This window comes from Dicentrarchus labrax, unplaced genomic scaffold (assembly GCF_905237075.1).
Source record: "Dicentrarchus labrax unplaced genomic scaffold, dlabrax2021, whole genome shotgun sequence".
Classification (NCBI taxonomy): domain Eukaryota; kingdom Metazoa; phylum Chordata; class Actinopteri; family Moronidae; genus Dicentrarchus; species Dicentrarchus labrax.
In genome coordinates, this window is record NW_026136720.1 from 33,982,237 (window position 1) to 33,998,182 (window position 15,946).

Below are 15,946 nucleotides of genomic sequence, written 5' to 3' on the forward strand. Positions count from 1 at the left end.
TTTTTTGTGATTTGAACAATAACGACTCATGCTTTCTGATTGGCCTCATTTAAGATGCTAATTTAAGCATTTAATGATTAATCAACAAAGGGCAATTTTAAAATCGTCTACAACAGAAACAGTCACAGTGTTTGTCTTTATCTCTAACTCTCCATCAGGCTGAGTAGCTGTAATCTGTCAGAGAGAAGTTGTGAAGCTCTGTCCTCAGTTCTCACCTCCCAGTCCTCTAGTCTGAGAGAGCTGGACCTGAGTAACAACAACCTGCAGGATTCAGGAGTGAAGCTGCTGTCTGCTGGACTGAAGAGTTCACACTGTAGACTGGAAAAACTCAGGTCAGGATTCAGGTTCTGTTGAACAGTTGACCATTTAATTGTTCTTTAACATATAGTGTATTTGTTTGCCCTAAAGGTAAGGACATTTTTTTTCGTGAAGCAAATCCAGAATTTAAATGAGATTTTTCCACAGACTTTCTTCCTATATTTGCTTTTCTATGCTGTGCTAGCTTCAGGAGGTTGCAACAGAAGTAGGCAACTGTTTCCGAATTCATTTGTGATATTAACTTTTATACAGTGTTTATATATCAGTGTTGTGTTTTATAGCTTGTTGTGCTGCCCGGAGTGATTAAAAAAAGGTGTAAGCAGATTTATATTGAATTACTTCGTTGAAGATGTTTTCTGGTGTCATTTGACTTTATAGTAACAATTAACTCCAACAGTGGACTGATGAGAATATTTAACATTAAGCTAATTTTGATCAAATAATTCACACTAAGAAGGAGACAATAGATTGAAATAAATACAACATTATTCTGTGTGTGTGTTGTGTGTGTGTGTGTGTGTGTGTGTGTGTGTGTGTCTCCAGACTGTCAGGCTGTATGATCTCAGAGGAAGGCTGTACTTCTCTGGCCTCAGCTCTGAGATCCAACCCCTCCCATCTGAGAGAGCTGGACCTGAGCTACAATCATCCAGGAGACTCAGGAGTGACGCTGCTGACTGCTGGACTAGAGGATCCACACTGGAGACTGGACACTCTCAGGTATGAACAGACAACCAGAGCTCACACAGTGTTTCTGTCACACTGACAATCTGAGGACTGTTGGTTCACAGTCTGTACCAGCAGCACTGCTGATAACAGTGAAGACAGGAACTGATGTGCTGAGAGTCCCTGTCCCCACAGAGACTGACCTCCTGACTGATATCGGACCAGGATCTGGTGCTGATCATTTAAAGATGACTACAATACATATTCCTTTTTTTATGTTATGATGTTTTTATTAATGAAAATACAGGCAAGGTGAAATTGTTATGTAACTCAGTGGGACAGATACGTCAGTCACTGCTGATTGGTTAAAGCACAATAACAAACAGAAAACAGCTGACATGAACACGATGTCACACTGAACAATCAGAGAAATAAAATGGACATTCATTAGACTGAGAAGATCTGCGACTTTATTCAACATGAATCAAAATGTTCTTGCGGAATTCTCTCCCATTTTTCCCATTATACAGTTTTTTGGGGAGTCTAAGAATAGAGGCTGTCACATCCAGATTGTGAAGCCTGTAGAAGCAAATTTTGGATTTGTGATATTGGACTTTAAAAGAAAATGACCTGAAGAGTTGTTGGATTAACAACATAAATTGTTTTTTAACATTTTTTGTTTATTGTCTCCCGTTTGTCTGACCTTTTTATTATTTTGTTGTTTTCTTCTGAATATTTGATGTAAAGTTGAATTGAGTCTGTGTATGAAATATGTTTTATGAATGCAGCTCTTTGTCTTAATGTTGGACCTGAGGGATGATTTATGGAGATCATTGATGAGGAAGCTTCTGAAGCTTCACTGTGACTCTGTTTCTTCCTCCAGGGTGGAACACGGTGGAGAGCAGAGGCTGAAACCTGGTGTGAGGAAGTGTAAGTGTGTGTTCACTTTGATTCATGAAAACATGTTAAAGTAGTTTTAATCAAAAGCTTGTGTATCTGCATTCAACTGTCAGTTTGAAAGAAGATCCAAACAGATGAGTCATTGTGAAGTTTTGATCTAATTAACAGTCAGTCTGTTAATAAAGCAACAAATAAAGCCATCAGCTGTGTTAGATGATAAACTGCTGCTGTATTGAGTCTTGTTCTCTCCATCAGATTCCTGTGAACTCACAGTGGACACAAACACAATGAACAGAAACCTTGAACTGTCTGACAACAACAGGAAGGTGACGTTAGTGGTAGAGGAGCAGCCATATCCTGATCATCCAGAGAGATTTGACTTCTGGCCTCAGCTGCTGTGTAGAAATGGTCTCACTGGTTGCTGTTACTGGGAGGTCGAGTGGAGAGGAAGAGTTTTAATATCAGTGAGTTACAGAGGAATCAGCAGGAAAGGATACAATGCTGACAGCAGGTTTGGAGGAAATGATCAGTCCTGGACTCTGGAGTGCTCTGATGATGGTGGTTACTCTGTCTGGCACAATGACAAAACAACAGACCTCCCCTCCCTCTCTTCCTCCTCCTCCTCCTCCTCCTCTGTCTCTAACAGAGTAGCAGTGTATGTGGACTGTCCTGCTGGCACTCTGTCCTTCTACAGAGTCTCCTCTGATACACTGATCCACCTCCGCACCTTCAACACCACATTCACTGAACCTCTTTATCCTGGGTTCAGGTTCTGGTTTGGTTCCTCAGTGTCTCTGTGTTCCCTGTAGGAGAGAGAGTCTCCTTCTGTTAGAAACACTGCTGACAAACACTGTATGTAAGTCATACTGAATCAAAATGACAATTCAATTCTTGATGAGTGCAGTGTACAGCCATGGTTTTAAATGCCTCCAAATATGTTTAATTCAGGCTTTAGGGAAAATGTTAATATTTTAGTTACTGTACTTTGCCATCAGACTTTCATTTTCATGTAAATAATCATGTGTATAAACAAATCTGGTTCCACACACATATGTAAATAATCCAAAATATAATTTTGCAATTTTGATGTTGTTTATTTGTAATTGATCATTGGAAGGTGTAAATCTGCGTATTGTGAGTTATTTCCACAGTAAATGTCTGTATATGAATGAACAGAGGTGAGTGTCAGTGTTCCGGGGATGGAAGAACCATGTTGATGAGACTATTATTGCTGATATTGTAAAACATATAAAGGTCATTTTCATGGATTTTGTGGCTCCTGTCTGCTTCTGTTGTTTTTATTTTATCTTATTTTAATTTGGGATGAATAATAAGTTCAGTTATTTTAGCACTACACTTCCCATAATTAAAACCATTACAAACACTGAATGAAGCAGTTGCACCTTAAAAATCTCTGCTTTTCTACACAACCACAAAATACAAAACACAACAACAAAATACAAAACACAACAACAAATCACAAATCAAATTAACAAAAGAGACACCACAACAACATTACAGAAAGATAGTAAAAGCTAGAAATAACAATAATGACATCAAAAAGATTAAATCTTATACAAAATAAATATATTAAACTAAAACAGTAGAATGTCGTTAATAAAATAAAACAAAATGAAATAAATAATGATATTAAATAAAAAAGAATGAATATTAAAATTATAAAACACTACATAAAAGCCAGACTGAAAAGATTAGTTTTTAGTTTTGTTTAAATAAATCAATATTTTCAGCTCCGAAAGCAAAAAACCAAAAGAACTTCACAACTGAAGAAACTGAGACAATAGCGTCCGGGGGGGAAGCCAGAAACGGTCAAACCTATCTGAATGGTTAATTTTATAAGGAGTATGGTCTAAACCTGAGGGCTTACTATGAAGTAAGGAAACTCGTACTACAAAAGGATTACCCGAGGTATGTTGTCATGATAATTTACTCCCCACGTCCAAACTGCTCCAAGCAAGTTATCTTCATGGTTACCTCAATGTTACCCTATGAACCATCTCTCCTCCACCCACAATCTTGTGGAGAAAAATGTAAGTGCATTTGGAAGACTTTGGTGACGCATTGAGAGAGGCTTACTGTGGAGGGTGAGGGAGTTAAGAGACCTTCAGAACCCTGTACTTTACCCTGATGATGTTCTGAAAGATGTTATGAAATGTTATGAAAGACATCGATTCTCATCCCATGGACTTCAATGGCCAGAATGCATTTGTTATGTTGCCATATAATACAGAACACTTTATTTCCAGAGGAATCCAGAGGATGATTGGTGCGAATGATTGTAAACTTATTTTAACAGTAGAAATACATTCACAGGAAGCCATTCTGCCTTGCTGCTTTAGGGAGTAGATTTTAATTCAGGTCTTAAAGTTCTCAAGCACCATGCCTGATTTCCTGAGATAACTTCTGTTATGAATTGGCGCTATACAAATAAAATTGAATTGAATTGAATTGAATTTCAGATTCACTGGTCAGGCTCACTTTCTTGCTTTAATCCCTGTTAACTAATTAATGAGTCAATTTCAAATATTTTTTTTGTGAATCTACCAATCTAATCTTTTAATGTTATACATTTACCGCTGTCATAATCAATTACCATAAGAGTCCATAAGAGAAGAATAGTGTGGGGAATCAGAGTTTGTCAATCCAGACTTTCCTTGATGACCCCAAGTTAAATGTGAATAGGATAAATTCACTTAGTAGTACAGACTTCGGGACTGTAGATACATGGAAAAGGACAGCGCTCTAGATACAGTGCATAGGTCAGTGCTGTTGATACAGGACAGAGGTCAATGCATCAAACCTGTTACACAAGTGCCCCATGGAGATGTGCTGAAAATTAAAGCATGTATACAATAGCCACCGTTTCAAGTTGTGGATCCTGTTTCTGTTTTCAAATCAAGTTAACTTTATTTATACAGCCCAATATCATTAATCAAAATATAATTTATAGTCTGTACAGCATATACATTATATATCATTTGACCCTCTATTCAGATCAGGAAAAACTGTGAGAAAGACCAACATTGAAGTGATCACTCTTCCAGGATCCCATCCATATATTTTCACCTGCTTATCTGGGGTCGGATTACAGTGGCAGCAGGGAGAGAGAAACAAGAGGAGAGGCTGAAGACCTTGCAGCCAGCGGACTTCTCTTTAACTTTGGGGACAGACAGGAGCCCTGTCAATACAATACAATAGCTTATTTGAGGATTTTCAGTCAGGATTTAGAGTTCATCATAGCACAGAGACAGCTCTGGTTAAAGTTAATAATGACCTTTTGATTGCTTCCGACAATGGACTTGTCTCTGTACTTGTATTATTAGATCTTAGTGCTGCATTTGACACCATTGACCATGATATTCTTTTACAGAGACTAGAGCATCAAATTGGCATTAAAGGAACCGCACTAAGCTGGTTTAAGTCATATTTATCAGATCGTTCACAGTTTGTACATGTTAACGATGAATCTTCAATAAATACTACAGTTAGTCATGGAGTTCCACAAGGTTCTGTACTTGGACCAATACTATTTACTTTATATATGCTCCCTTTAGGCAACATTATTAGGAATCACTCCATTAACTTTCACTGTTATGCAGATAATACGCAGTTATATCTATCAATCAAGCCCGATGAAATTAATCAATTATCTAAATTACAAACATGTCTTAAGGACATAAAATCCTGGATGAGCTGCAATTTTCTGATGTTAAACTCAGAAAAAAACAAAATTCTTCTTCTTGGCCCCAAAAACCTTAGAGACTCACTGTCTAAAGATATAGTTACTCTAGATGGCATTACCTTGGCCTCTAGCACCACTGTCAGGAATCTTGGAGTTATTTTTGATCAGGATTTGTCATTTAACTCCCACATAAAGCAAACCTCCAGGACTGCCTTCTTTCATTTACGTAATATTACAAAAATTAGACACATACTATCACAGACAGATGCAGAAACACAAATTCATGCATTTGTTACTTCAAGGCTGGATTACTGCAACTCTTTATTATCAGGTTGCCCCAATAAGTCCATTAAAACGCTCCAATTAATTCAGAACGCTGCAGCACGAGTACTGACAGGAACTAGAGAAAGAGATCACATCTCTCCTGTACTAGCTTCACTGCACTGACTCCCTGTAAAATGTAGAATAGAATTTAAAATCCTCCTCCTCACCTATAAAGCTCTTCATGGTCAGGCCCCTTCATATCTTAAAGAGCTCATAGTACCCTATTACCCCACTAGAACACTACGTTCTCTGAATGCTGGGCTACTTGTGGTTCCTATAGTCTCTAAAAGTAGAACAGGAGCCAGAGCCTTCAGTTACCAAGCTCCTCTCCTGTGGAACCAGCCAGAAACGGTCAAACCTATCTGAATGGTTAATTTTATAAGGAGTATGGTCTAAACCTGAGGGCTTACTATGAAGTAAGGAAACTCGTACTACAAAAGGATTACCCGAGGTATGTTGTCATGATAATTTACTCCCCACGTCCAAACTGCTCCAAGCAAGTTATCTTCATGGTTACCTCAATGTTACCCTATGAACCATCTCTCCTCCACCCACAATCTTGTGGAGAAAAATGTAAGTGAATTTGGAAGACTTTGGTGACGCATTGAGAGAGGCTTACTGTGGAGGGTGAGGGAGTTAAGAGACCTTCAGAACCCTGTACTTTACCCTGATGATGTTCTGAAAGATGTTATGAAATGTTATGAAAGACATCGATTCTCATCCCATGGACTTCAATGGCCAGAATGCATTTGTTATGTTGCCATATAATACAGAACACTTTATTTCCAGAGGAATCCAGAGGATGATTGGTGCGAATGATTGTAAACTTATTTTAACAGTAGAAATACATTCACAGGAAGCCATTCTGCCTTGCTGCTTTAGGGAGTAGATTTTAATTCAGGTCTTAAAGTTCTCAAGCACCATGCCTGATTTCCTGAGATAACTTCTGTTATGAATTGGCGCTATACAAATAAAATTGAATTGAATTGAATTGAATTTCAGATTCACTGGTCAGGCTCACTTTCTTGCTTTAATCCCTGTTAACTAATTAATGAGTCAATTTCAAATATTTTTTTTGTGAATCTACCAATCTAATCTTTTAATGTTATACATTTACCGCTGTCATAATCAATTACCATAAGAGTCCATAAGAGAAGAATAGTGTGGGGAATCAGAGTTTGTCAATCCAGACTTTCCTTGATGACCCCAAGTTAAATGTGAATAGGATAAATTCACTTAGTAGTACAGACTTCGGGACTGTAGATACATGGAAAAGGACAGCGCTCTAGATACAGTGCATAGGTCAGTGCTGTTGATACAGGACAGAGGTCAATGCATCAAACCTGTTACACAAGTGCCCCATGGAGATGTGCTGAACATTAAAGCATGTATACAATAGCCACCGTTTCAAGTTGTGGATCCTGTTTCTGTTTTCAAATCAAGTTAACTTTATTTATACAGCCCAATATCATTAATCAAAATATAATTTATAGTCTGTACAGCATATACATTATATATCATTTGACCCTCTATTCAGATCAGGAAAAACTGTGAGAAAGACCAACATTGAAGTGATCACTCTTCCAGGATCCCATCCATATATTTTCACCTGCTTATCTGGGGTCGGATTACAGTGGCAGCAGGGAGAGAGAAACAAGAGGAGAGGCTGAAGACCTTGCAGCCAGCGGACTTCTCTTTAACTTTGGGGACAGACAGGAGCCCTGTCAATACAATACAATAGCTTATTTGAGGATTTTCAGTCAGGATTTAGAGTTCATCATAGCACAGAGACAGCTCTGGTTAAAGTTAATAATGACCTTTTGATTGCTTCCGACAATGGACGTGTCTCTGTACTTGTATTATTAGATCTTAGTGCTGCATTTGACACCATTGACCATGATATTCTTTTACAGAGACTAGAGCATCAAATTGGCATTAAAGGAACCGCACTAAGCTGGTTTAAGTCATATTTATCAGATCGTTCACAGTTTGTACATGTTAACGATGAATCTTCAATAAATACTACAGTTAGTCATGGAGTTCCACAAGGTTCTGTACTTGGACCAATACTATTTACTTTATATATGCTCCCTTTAGGCAACATTATTAGGAATCACTCCATTAACTTTCACTGTTATGCAGATAATACGCAGTTATATCTATCAATCAAGCCCGATGAAATTAATCAATTATCTAAATTACAAACATGTCTTAAGGACATAAAATCCTGGATGAGCTGCAATTTTCTGATGTTAAACTCAGAAAAAAACAAAATTCTTCTTCTTGGCCCCAAAAACCTTAGAGACTCACTGTCTAAAGATATAGTTACTCTAGATGGCATTACCTTGGCCTCTAGCACCACTGTCAGGAATCTTGGAGTTATTTTTGATCAGGATTTGTCATTTAACTCCCACATAAAGCAAACCTCCAGGACTGCCTTCTTTCATTTACGTAATATTACAAAAATTAGACACATACTATCACAGACAGATGCAGAAACACAAATTCATGCATTTGTTACTTCAAGGCTGGATTACTGCAACTCTTTATTATCAGGTTGCCCCAATAAGTCCATTAAAACGCTCCAATTAATTCAGAACGCTGCAGCACGAGTACTGACAGGAACTAGAGAAAGAGATCACATCTCTCCTGTACTAGCTTCACTGCACTGACTCCCTGTAAAATGTAGAATAGAATTTAAAATCCTCCTCCTCACCTATAAAGCTCTTCATGGTCAGGCCCCTTCATATCTTAAAGAGCTCATAGTACCCTATTACCCCACTAGAACACTACGTTCTCTGAATGCTGGGCTACTTGTGGTTCCTATAGTCTCTAAAAGTAGAACAGGAGCCAGAGCCTTCAGTTACCAAGCTCCTCTCCTGTGGAACCAGCTTCCAGTTGTGGTTCGGGAGGCAGACACCCTCACCACATTCAAGAGTAGGCTTAAGACATTCCTCTTTGATAAAGCTTATAGTTAGGGCTGGATCAGGTGAGTCCTGAACCATCCCTTAGTTATGCTGCTATAGGCCTAGACTATCGGGGGATTTCCCATGGTGCAGTGAGCTCCTCTCTTCCTCTCTCTTTCTGCACTCATTCATGTTCCATTAATGCATGTAACTAACTTCACTTCTTCCCCGGAGTTCTTGTGCTTTGTTGTCTCGCAGGTTCTTATCGATCCTGGTTGAGCCTCCTGCCATGGTCCTGCTAGATTGCCATTGCCAATACTGTTGTTGCTGTGCACCTGCCTGTCTTCTCTCTCTCTCTCTCTCTCTCTCTCTCTCTCTCTCTCTCTCTGTCTCTCTCTCACCCCAACTGGTCGAGACAGACGACCACCCACCTAGAGCCGAAGGATCTGTCCTAGGTTTCTGCCTTTTAACAGGCAGTTTTTCCTTGCCCTTGTTGCCAAGTGCTTGCTCATGGTGGTACTATTGGGTCTCTGTAAATAATGTTTTAAAGAGTTCGGTCTAGACCTGCTCTATTTGAAAAGTGTCCTGAGATAACTTCTGTTATGAATTGGCGCTATACAAATAAAAATTGAATTGAATTGAATTGAATTGAATCAGTCACTAAACTAACTAGTGATTTTATTCTCATTGGAACAAAGAATATTGCAACTATTTGTGTTATTTTCACTTTCTCCCTCAATTTCATTCTAAAAAATACCTAAAAACATTGCAACATGCATCACAAATGTTTAGAAAAGCTACAGTACAAACTAAAACTAAAAGCAAACTATAACAAACTGCATGAGATCTTGAAATGGGTGGGCTCTGATATAACCCTCTCCAAACATTTCCTAACATGTGGCATCAGTTGGTAGTCAGTCGTGAAGCTCCCAGACAGGTTTTCATGGGGGACTGGAACTATACATGATGTTTTCTACAGCACTGGTATTGTAGATACAGAAAGTAAGAAGTGGTGAAACAAATCACAGAGCTGATGAGAGTGTGTTTTAAGGAACAGCACCTAGGCTGCAGTCACTTCAAAGAATATAAGACAGGCTAACTGACCTCTACAGTGGGCTGATGTTTAACCAGTCAAGTCAAATACATCATAGGTCCCTCATTATTCCAACATTTGAACTCCTTTTTTCTGTTTTCCGTTTGACCCTTTATTACCTCACTGTATCCCTGCAGTGTTGGTTAGCACATTGTAACTGTGAAATATGTTGTATCATATTTACTTCATAGGTTCAGTGTTGTTAACACCATGTTTCTCAAACTTCAGTTTTCTTCCTGTACTGAATCCCAAAGGTACAAAGATCCTTGTTCCTTCTGTGGTCTTGTTTTCTGCCACTTTACTTACAGTAAAGAACCAGCAGGAGCCGCTGAGTGTTTATTAAACTGTCAGGAGACAATAACTCATAAACTGGAATCGTCTACCCACTGAACTAAGAGAGTGCACTAATTACCTGACTTTTAAACACAAACTTAAGACATGGCTTCAGGCAGACCAAAGTTGCAGCCAATATTAGTCTTACCACCTCATCTCTGGTTCTGCCCTTACTTCTGTAATGTACGCAACGTATTATATTGTACTGTTTTTGTTGAAGCACTTTACTGATGACATTGGACACTCAGGCCACATTTACACATAGCCGGGTATTTGGAGAAACAAAAATCCCCCCCCCTGTTTTCAATAATATCATCGTGCACACAACATCGTTTTCAAAAAAGTTGTAATTTACATCAACCCACATAAATACGCCGTCGAGCGCCATCATAACTATGCCAAACTTATGGGCGGCAGTGTAGGGAGAAGGATAAAGCCATGCAAGCCAATCAGAATCCTCAGAATTGACAACAACGAATAACACAAGCCACTTCCTGTTCCTTTCAAAACAATTCATAATGTGACGTTTGAGAACCTAAAACCCTGTTTCTCCCAGTTGACACAGCAACACATAACCGGCATTATCAGAAATCTCCACTTTGGCTGGAGTTTTTAGAAATAATCGCTTTCTGTGATAAAAACGGGGTTTTCGTGTAAATGAAAGGCCAAACCTCAGGGAAATATCTGCGTCTTCCCTTTGTGTAAACGGGGCCTCATTTGTTATAACCTGCCCAGGGTCTAGGGATGAGAATTAGCTTATTAGACAACGCTGGTACATTTACATTGAAATGTAAACTGCTGATTAATCTAATAAATCAGTTTATCCTCTTTACATTTCCATTTGTGTAAAGTAACTAACAACATTTTCCAAAGAACAATTCTGAGGAACTTTTACTTGAGTATTCCGATTTTCTGCTCCACTTTGGAGGGAAAGATTGTACTGATTCAGGTTAAAATTACAAAATATAATTGTAGCAAGTCTCGCTACTACGGATTTTTCTCTCAGAACTCAGACCAACAACAGAGAGTAATAAACAAGACAACTTTATTTCTTTGTCAGCCACACACACCATCAATACAACTTAGCCTGCTTCAAAAGTCCAAGAAGATTTGCTCCGGCTATCCATTCTGTTGTGTGTCAGCCCTCCCAGTTCCAGCACACTACTGCATTAAGAGAGGTGAGAGTGACTACTCAATAAGTACCAGCTGAGGTAATCAACTTGCCTGGTGCTGCTCTAAAGGCCAGGACACACCAACCCGACGGCCGACCGTCGGCAGAAAAGCAGTCGGACAGATCAGTTGGCTCCCATCTCCCCGAGTCGGTCAAAAAAGTGCCTCCGAACACACCAAACCGACGCCGACTGGAGCATACGTTCTGAACGTGCGCAAGGCGTAATACGTCCCCATACTCCGACTGACGACGGCACGGGACACACCGAACCGACTCGAGTCACCGACCTTGCCCGACTGTTCGACGGCGTCCGATGGCTGGGTTGGTGTGTCCTGGCCTTAACAAGCCTTCCCCACACCTCTCTCCTGCAGCTGAGTGTAAACCACACACACCTACACATACCCCCACTGCCCCACTATGGCCGGGGAGTCATCCTGTCTATGGATCACTCTGAACTTACACAGATACCATCAAGTAATCTGGGCGTTGGCATCTTTCATGCGGTGGAGCCACTGCATCAAATTGTGCTATACCGTGACTCTCCGACAGCTTCTGACTGCTGTAATAGCACTGGGCGGTCGATTCCCTGCACATGCTGAGACAGACAGGCCCCCAGCCCCCTGTTTGAAGCAACAGTCTGCAGGATAAGAGGGAGAGAGAAGTTAGGTGTGTGTAGGAGAGGCTTCCCACAGAGGGTTTGTTTCACCCTCTCAAATGCCAGCTGACACTGCTCCGTCCACTGGAACGGATCTGAGGCACCTTTTCGAGTGAGTCTGCAAAGTTAGGAATGAACCGCCGGTAATAACCTGCCAGCCCAAAGAGCCCCAAGTGCACAGAGACACTGCTTCCGGATATCGAGTTGCATAATCCACTAGGACTGGTGAAATGGCCCGATGAGGTCCATTCCAATATCCTCAAATGGAACCTCAATTAGTGGTAATGGCTGCAAAGGTTCTTTTGGGATGGTCGGTTGGTTAACCAACTGACATTCAGGACAAGACCAAATAACCAACCAAAATAATGCTGTATGCATGTCTCATACATGTTGTGCTATAACCAAGCATACAGTATATATAGCAAGACACTTTACAGTTTGATTGAATAAACTGAAAATGACACATGTAAACACAATAATCAATTATACCTTCACAGCAGATAAACGGCCAACTAACCTCATTATATATCATGCAGAGTACATAAGTTAACTTATAGATGGATAGATAGATAGATAGATAGATAGATAGATAGATAGATAGATAGATAGATAGATAGATAGATAGATAGATAGATAGATAGATAGATAGATAGATAGATACTTCATTTATCCCGAGGGAAATTCAAGTATCCAGTAGCATATGAAAAACAATTGCAACATGATTCTGCGATCAGGTTAATATTGTAGTGATGGACGTTTCTGTAAGCATCTACAAGTGTCGCGGATGGGTTTACATTAAAGTCAATAAAAAGCCTGGTGCGGTATTGTCACGAGACTGCTCCAGTGGAAAATCTTCCACAGAGTGCAACCTGGGAACCAGTGGTTGACAGATGAACTGTGTGGGTATAAAGAGAAAGAGAAGTGACTGAAGAACATGATTAAATACAAACATGTCTGTAGTCGACGGTGTTAAAGACATCTTTTGATGAGGTCATAATAAAACAGTAAAAGTTTAACTTTGTCCTGTGCTGCAGGTTCAGACTGGTTTATAGTGTTTTTTTACTGCTGGGTGGTGTTTTTATTGGAGCATTTGGTCGCACTGAGATCAGTCTAACATCTTTTCCTCCACAGACCTGATCAGGACACAAGTGAGTTGCCGGACTGACAGACATTCATGGACATAAGTTGAGTAAGTGGAACTCTGCTGGATCTGAATTCCCTTCACTATCAGAGCTTTTCTGTTTTTAAAATGTTCCTGTGTGACATCATTATTTATCTAAAGTGTGACAAACTATAATAGATGGCAGTCATCCTTTCAAACAGAAATCTAAACTTGTGAACTTTTTCTGTCATTGGACATTACATACATAAATATGTATAAAAACTATTTGTATAATACATCGTATTATTAAGAAAAGTGTCTTGCAGTTTGTTCTAATTGGAATTTGAAGATAAAACTGAAAAGAAACTACCTCCAACACTGAAAAAATAGGATTTAAGTCCGTCCCCACTGATGTTAAAAACTATTACCTGTTACTAAAAATTCTAAATCTTTCAAATCTTGTAAATAATATATAAATAGCCTGAGATGCATGTTGAAAAGTTCGATGTGTTTTACTGAATATGGTGCAGTGAATGGATGTGGTGAGTTTAATTTTCTGAAGTTACAACATGCACTGACCCAAAAGTTATACTTTATAAAATGTTTGAGTTCAGATGAATATTTGATGATGACAGTATGATGAAGGCAAACAAACTGATCTGGCCTTGTGGATGCCGCTGTGTTCTTTCAGAGGGTGAACTACTATTCAAAGCTTATTGATTTTTATCAAACACATAACAAATTAAGCACAGCGTCAAGCTCAGCTCTCAATTCCAGCTACATCAGCTGATCACAGCTAGTCGTAAACACACATCAGCTGATGGCTCAGCTGATTCCCTCCTAAGCTTCCTATTGGAAAACTATACACAGTCAGCTGACAGCTCAGCTGATCTGCAAGCATCCAACTGGCAAATATCATTCAGGGTGCCTTATTTAAGCTGCTTTAGTCTGCCTGTCTTTGCTGCTTTCTCTGCAAGCCATTTTGCAACCGTTTTGCAACCCACCTCCACCCCAGCTCCTCCTTTTATGTTGTATCTAATTAATCAATGATGTTTTCTGATTGCCATTGATGCTTTCTCTGTTCTGTACCCTGGGGGGTCTCTGCTGCTGCTCTCCTTGTTTTAAACTTGTCCATGTATGGATACATGGAAGGGCAAGAACAGAGCCATACCACCAAATGTAACATTCTGCTTTGAAATAAAAGTTATTTTGCCAAAAGTGGTCCTGACTGAATTACAGTCCTGGCAGTCAGTGCTGGTAATAAAATACTGCACTTTAAAGTGACATCTGAGGATTTTATAAATGTGTTAAAACAATAAAATATTAAATATTAAATGAGTGAAATAGTGTAAAGAGTTCCTTGTAACATTGGAGGGAGAGACGGGAAAGACGGGAAACTTTCAGGTGCTCTGAGATTAACGGGAAGTTAGTGTTTGTAGTTTGTCTTCTTATCGACAGTCAACAGCTGCAGCAGCAGAGGCTGCAACGCCTCATAGAGGCCATTCAGATACTTGAAATAAAAACAGAAGCCCTTTTTGATGCAAGAACATTACAGCTGAGAGAGGCTCACAGTTTCAGACTATAAAAAGCTCTTAACTCAGAGTAATCGATTTTACCACTAAAAGCAGCTCCTGAGAGAAGTTGGAGGTGCAGAAGAGGGCAAAATCACTGACAGCTGCTCACAGTCTGTCAGCTGCTACAGGCCATGAGCCTCAACACATCCCAGTTTTAGAGAAATACAACCATAATGAACTTTTTGAAGCCTATTCTGATGGCGGGCGAGTTAATAAGCATCCAACAAGCTCAAATACCAGAGATGATGGTCTGTACCACTCTACTACTGTGACTCTGGAAAATGTATTTAGTAGCTCTAAAAACTTGGAAATCTGCTGTCTGTCAGAATTATTCATCAAACCAAAAATATGCTCTTCAATTATTCAATTCAATTTTATTTGTATAGCCAATTCATAACAGAAGTTATCTCAGGACACTTTTCAAATAGAGCAGGTCTAGACCGAACTCTTTAACATTAATTACAGAGACCCAACAGTACCACCATGAGCAAGCACTTGGCGACAAGGGCAAGGAAAAACTGCCTGTTAAAAGGCAGAAACCTAGGACAGATCCTCCGGCTCTATGGGTGGTCGTCTGTCTCGACCAGTTGGGGTGAGAGAGAGAGAGAGAGAGAGAGAGAGAGAGAGAGCGACAGACAGACAGACAGGTGCACAGCAACAACAGTATTGGCAATGGCAGTCAAGCAGGACCATGGCAGGAGGCTCCACCAGGATCCATGAGAACCTGCGAGACGAGAAGCACAAGAACTCCGGGGAAGAAGTGGAGTTAGTAACATGCATTAAAGGGACATGAATGAGTGCAGAAAGAGAAGGAAGGAGTAGCTCAGTGCACCATGGGAAATCCCCGATAGTCTAGGCCTATAGCAGCATAACTAAGGGATGGTTCAGGACTCACCTGATCCAGCCCTAACTATAAGCTTTATCAAGAGGAATGTCTTAAGCCTACTCTTGAATATGGTGAGGTGTCTGCCTCCCGAACCACAACTGGAAGCCGGTTCCACAGGAGAGGAGCTTGGTAACTGAAGGCTCTGGCTCCTGTTCTACTTTTAGAGACTATAGGAACCACAAGTAGCCCAGCATTCAGAGAACGTAGTGTTCTAGTGGGGTAATAGGGTACTTGAGCTCTTTAAGATTGAAGGGGCCTGACCATGAAGAGCTTTATAGGTGAGGAGGAGTATTTTAAATTCAATTCTACATTTTATAG

At 39.8% G+C, this 15,946-nt stretch overlaps 1 protein-coding gene across 6 annotated transcripts in view; it reads left to right on the forward strand.

Annotated features, from left to right (window-relative positions):
• The window catches only part of LOC127352667 (NACHT, LRR and PYD domains-containing protein 12-like), a 160,653-nt gene that overhangs the window by 118,653 nt on the left and 26,054 nt on the right, over positions 1–15,946 (forward strand). Inside the window, exons 7-10 of one of the 6 annotated variants that reach the window (XM_051381233.1) lie at positions 159–332; positions 862–1,035; positions 1,865–1,911; positions 2,137–3,149. The exons of 4 other annotated variants lie outside the window; for them this stretch is intronic. In XM_051381233.1, the coding sequence (XP_051237193.1) occupies positions 159–332; positions 862–1,035; positions 1,865–1,911; positions 2,137–2,690 (949 nt within the window). In that variant the 3' untranslated portion in view covers positions 2,691–3,149. Of the gene's footprint in view, positions 1–158; positions 333–861; positions 1,036–1,864; positions 1,912–2,136; positions 3,150–15,946 lie in introns of those variants that run through there. One more of the 6 variants, XM_051381230.1, reaches the window with a different exon arrangement.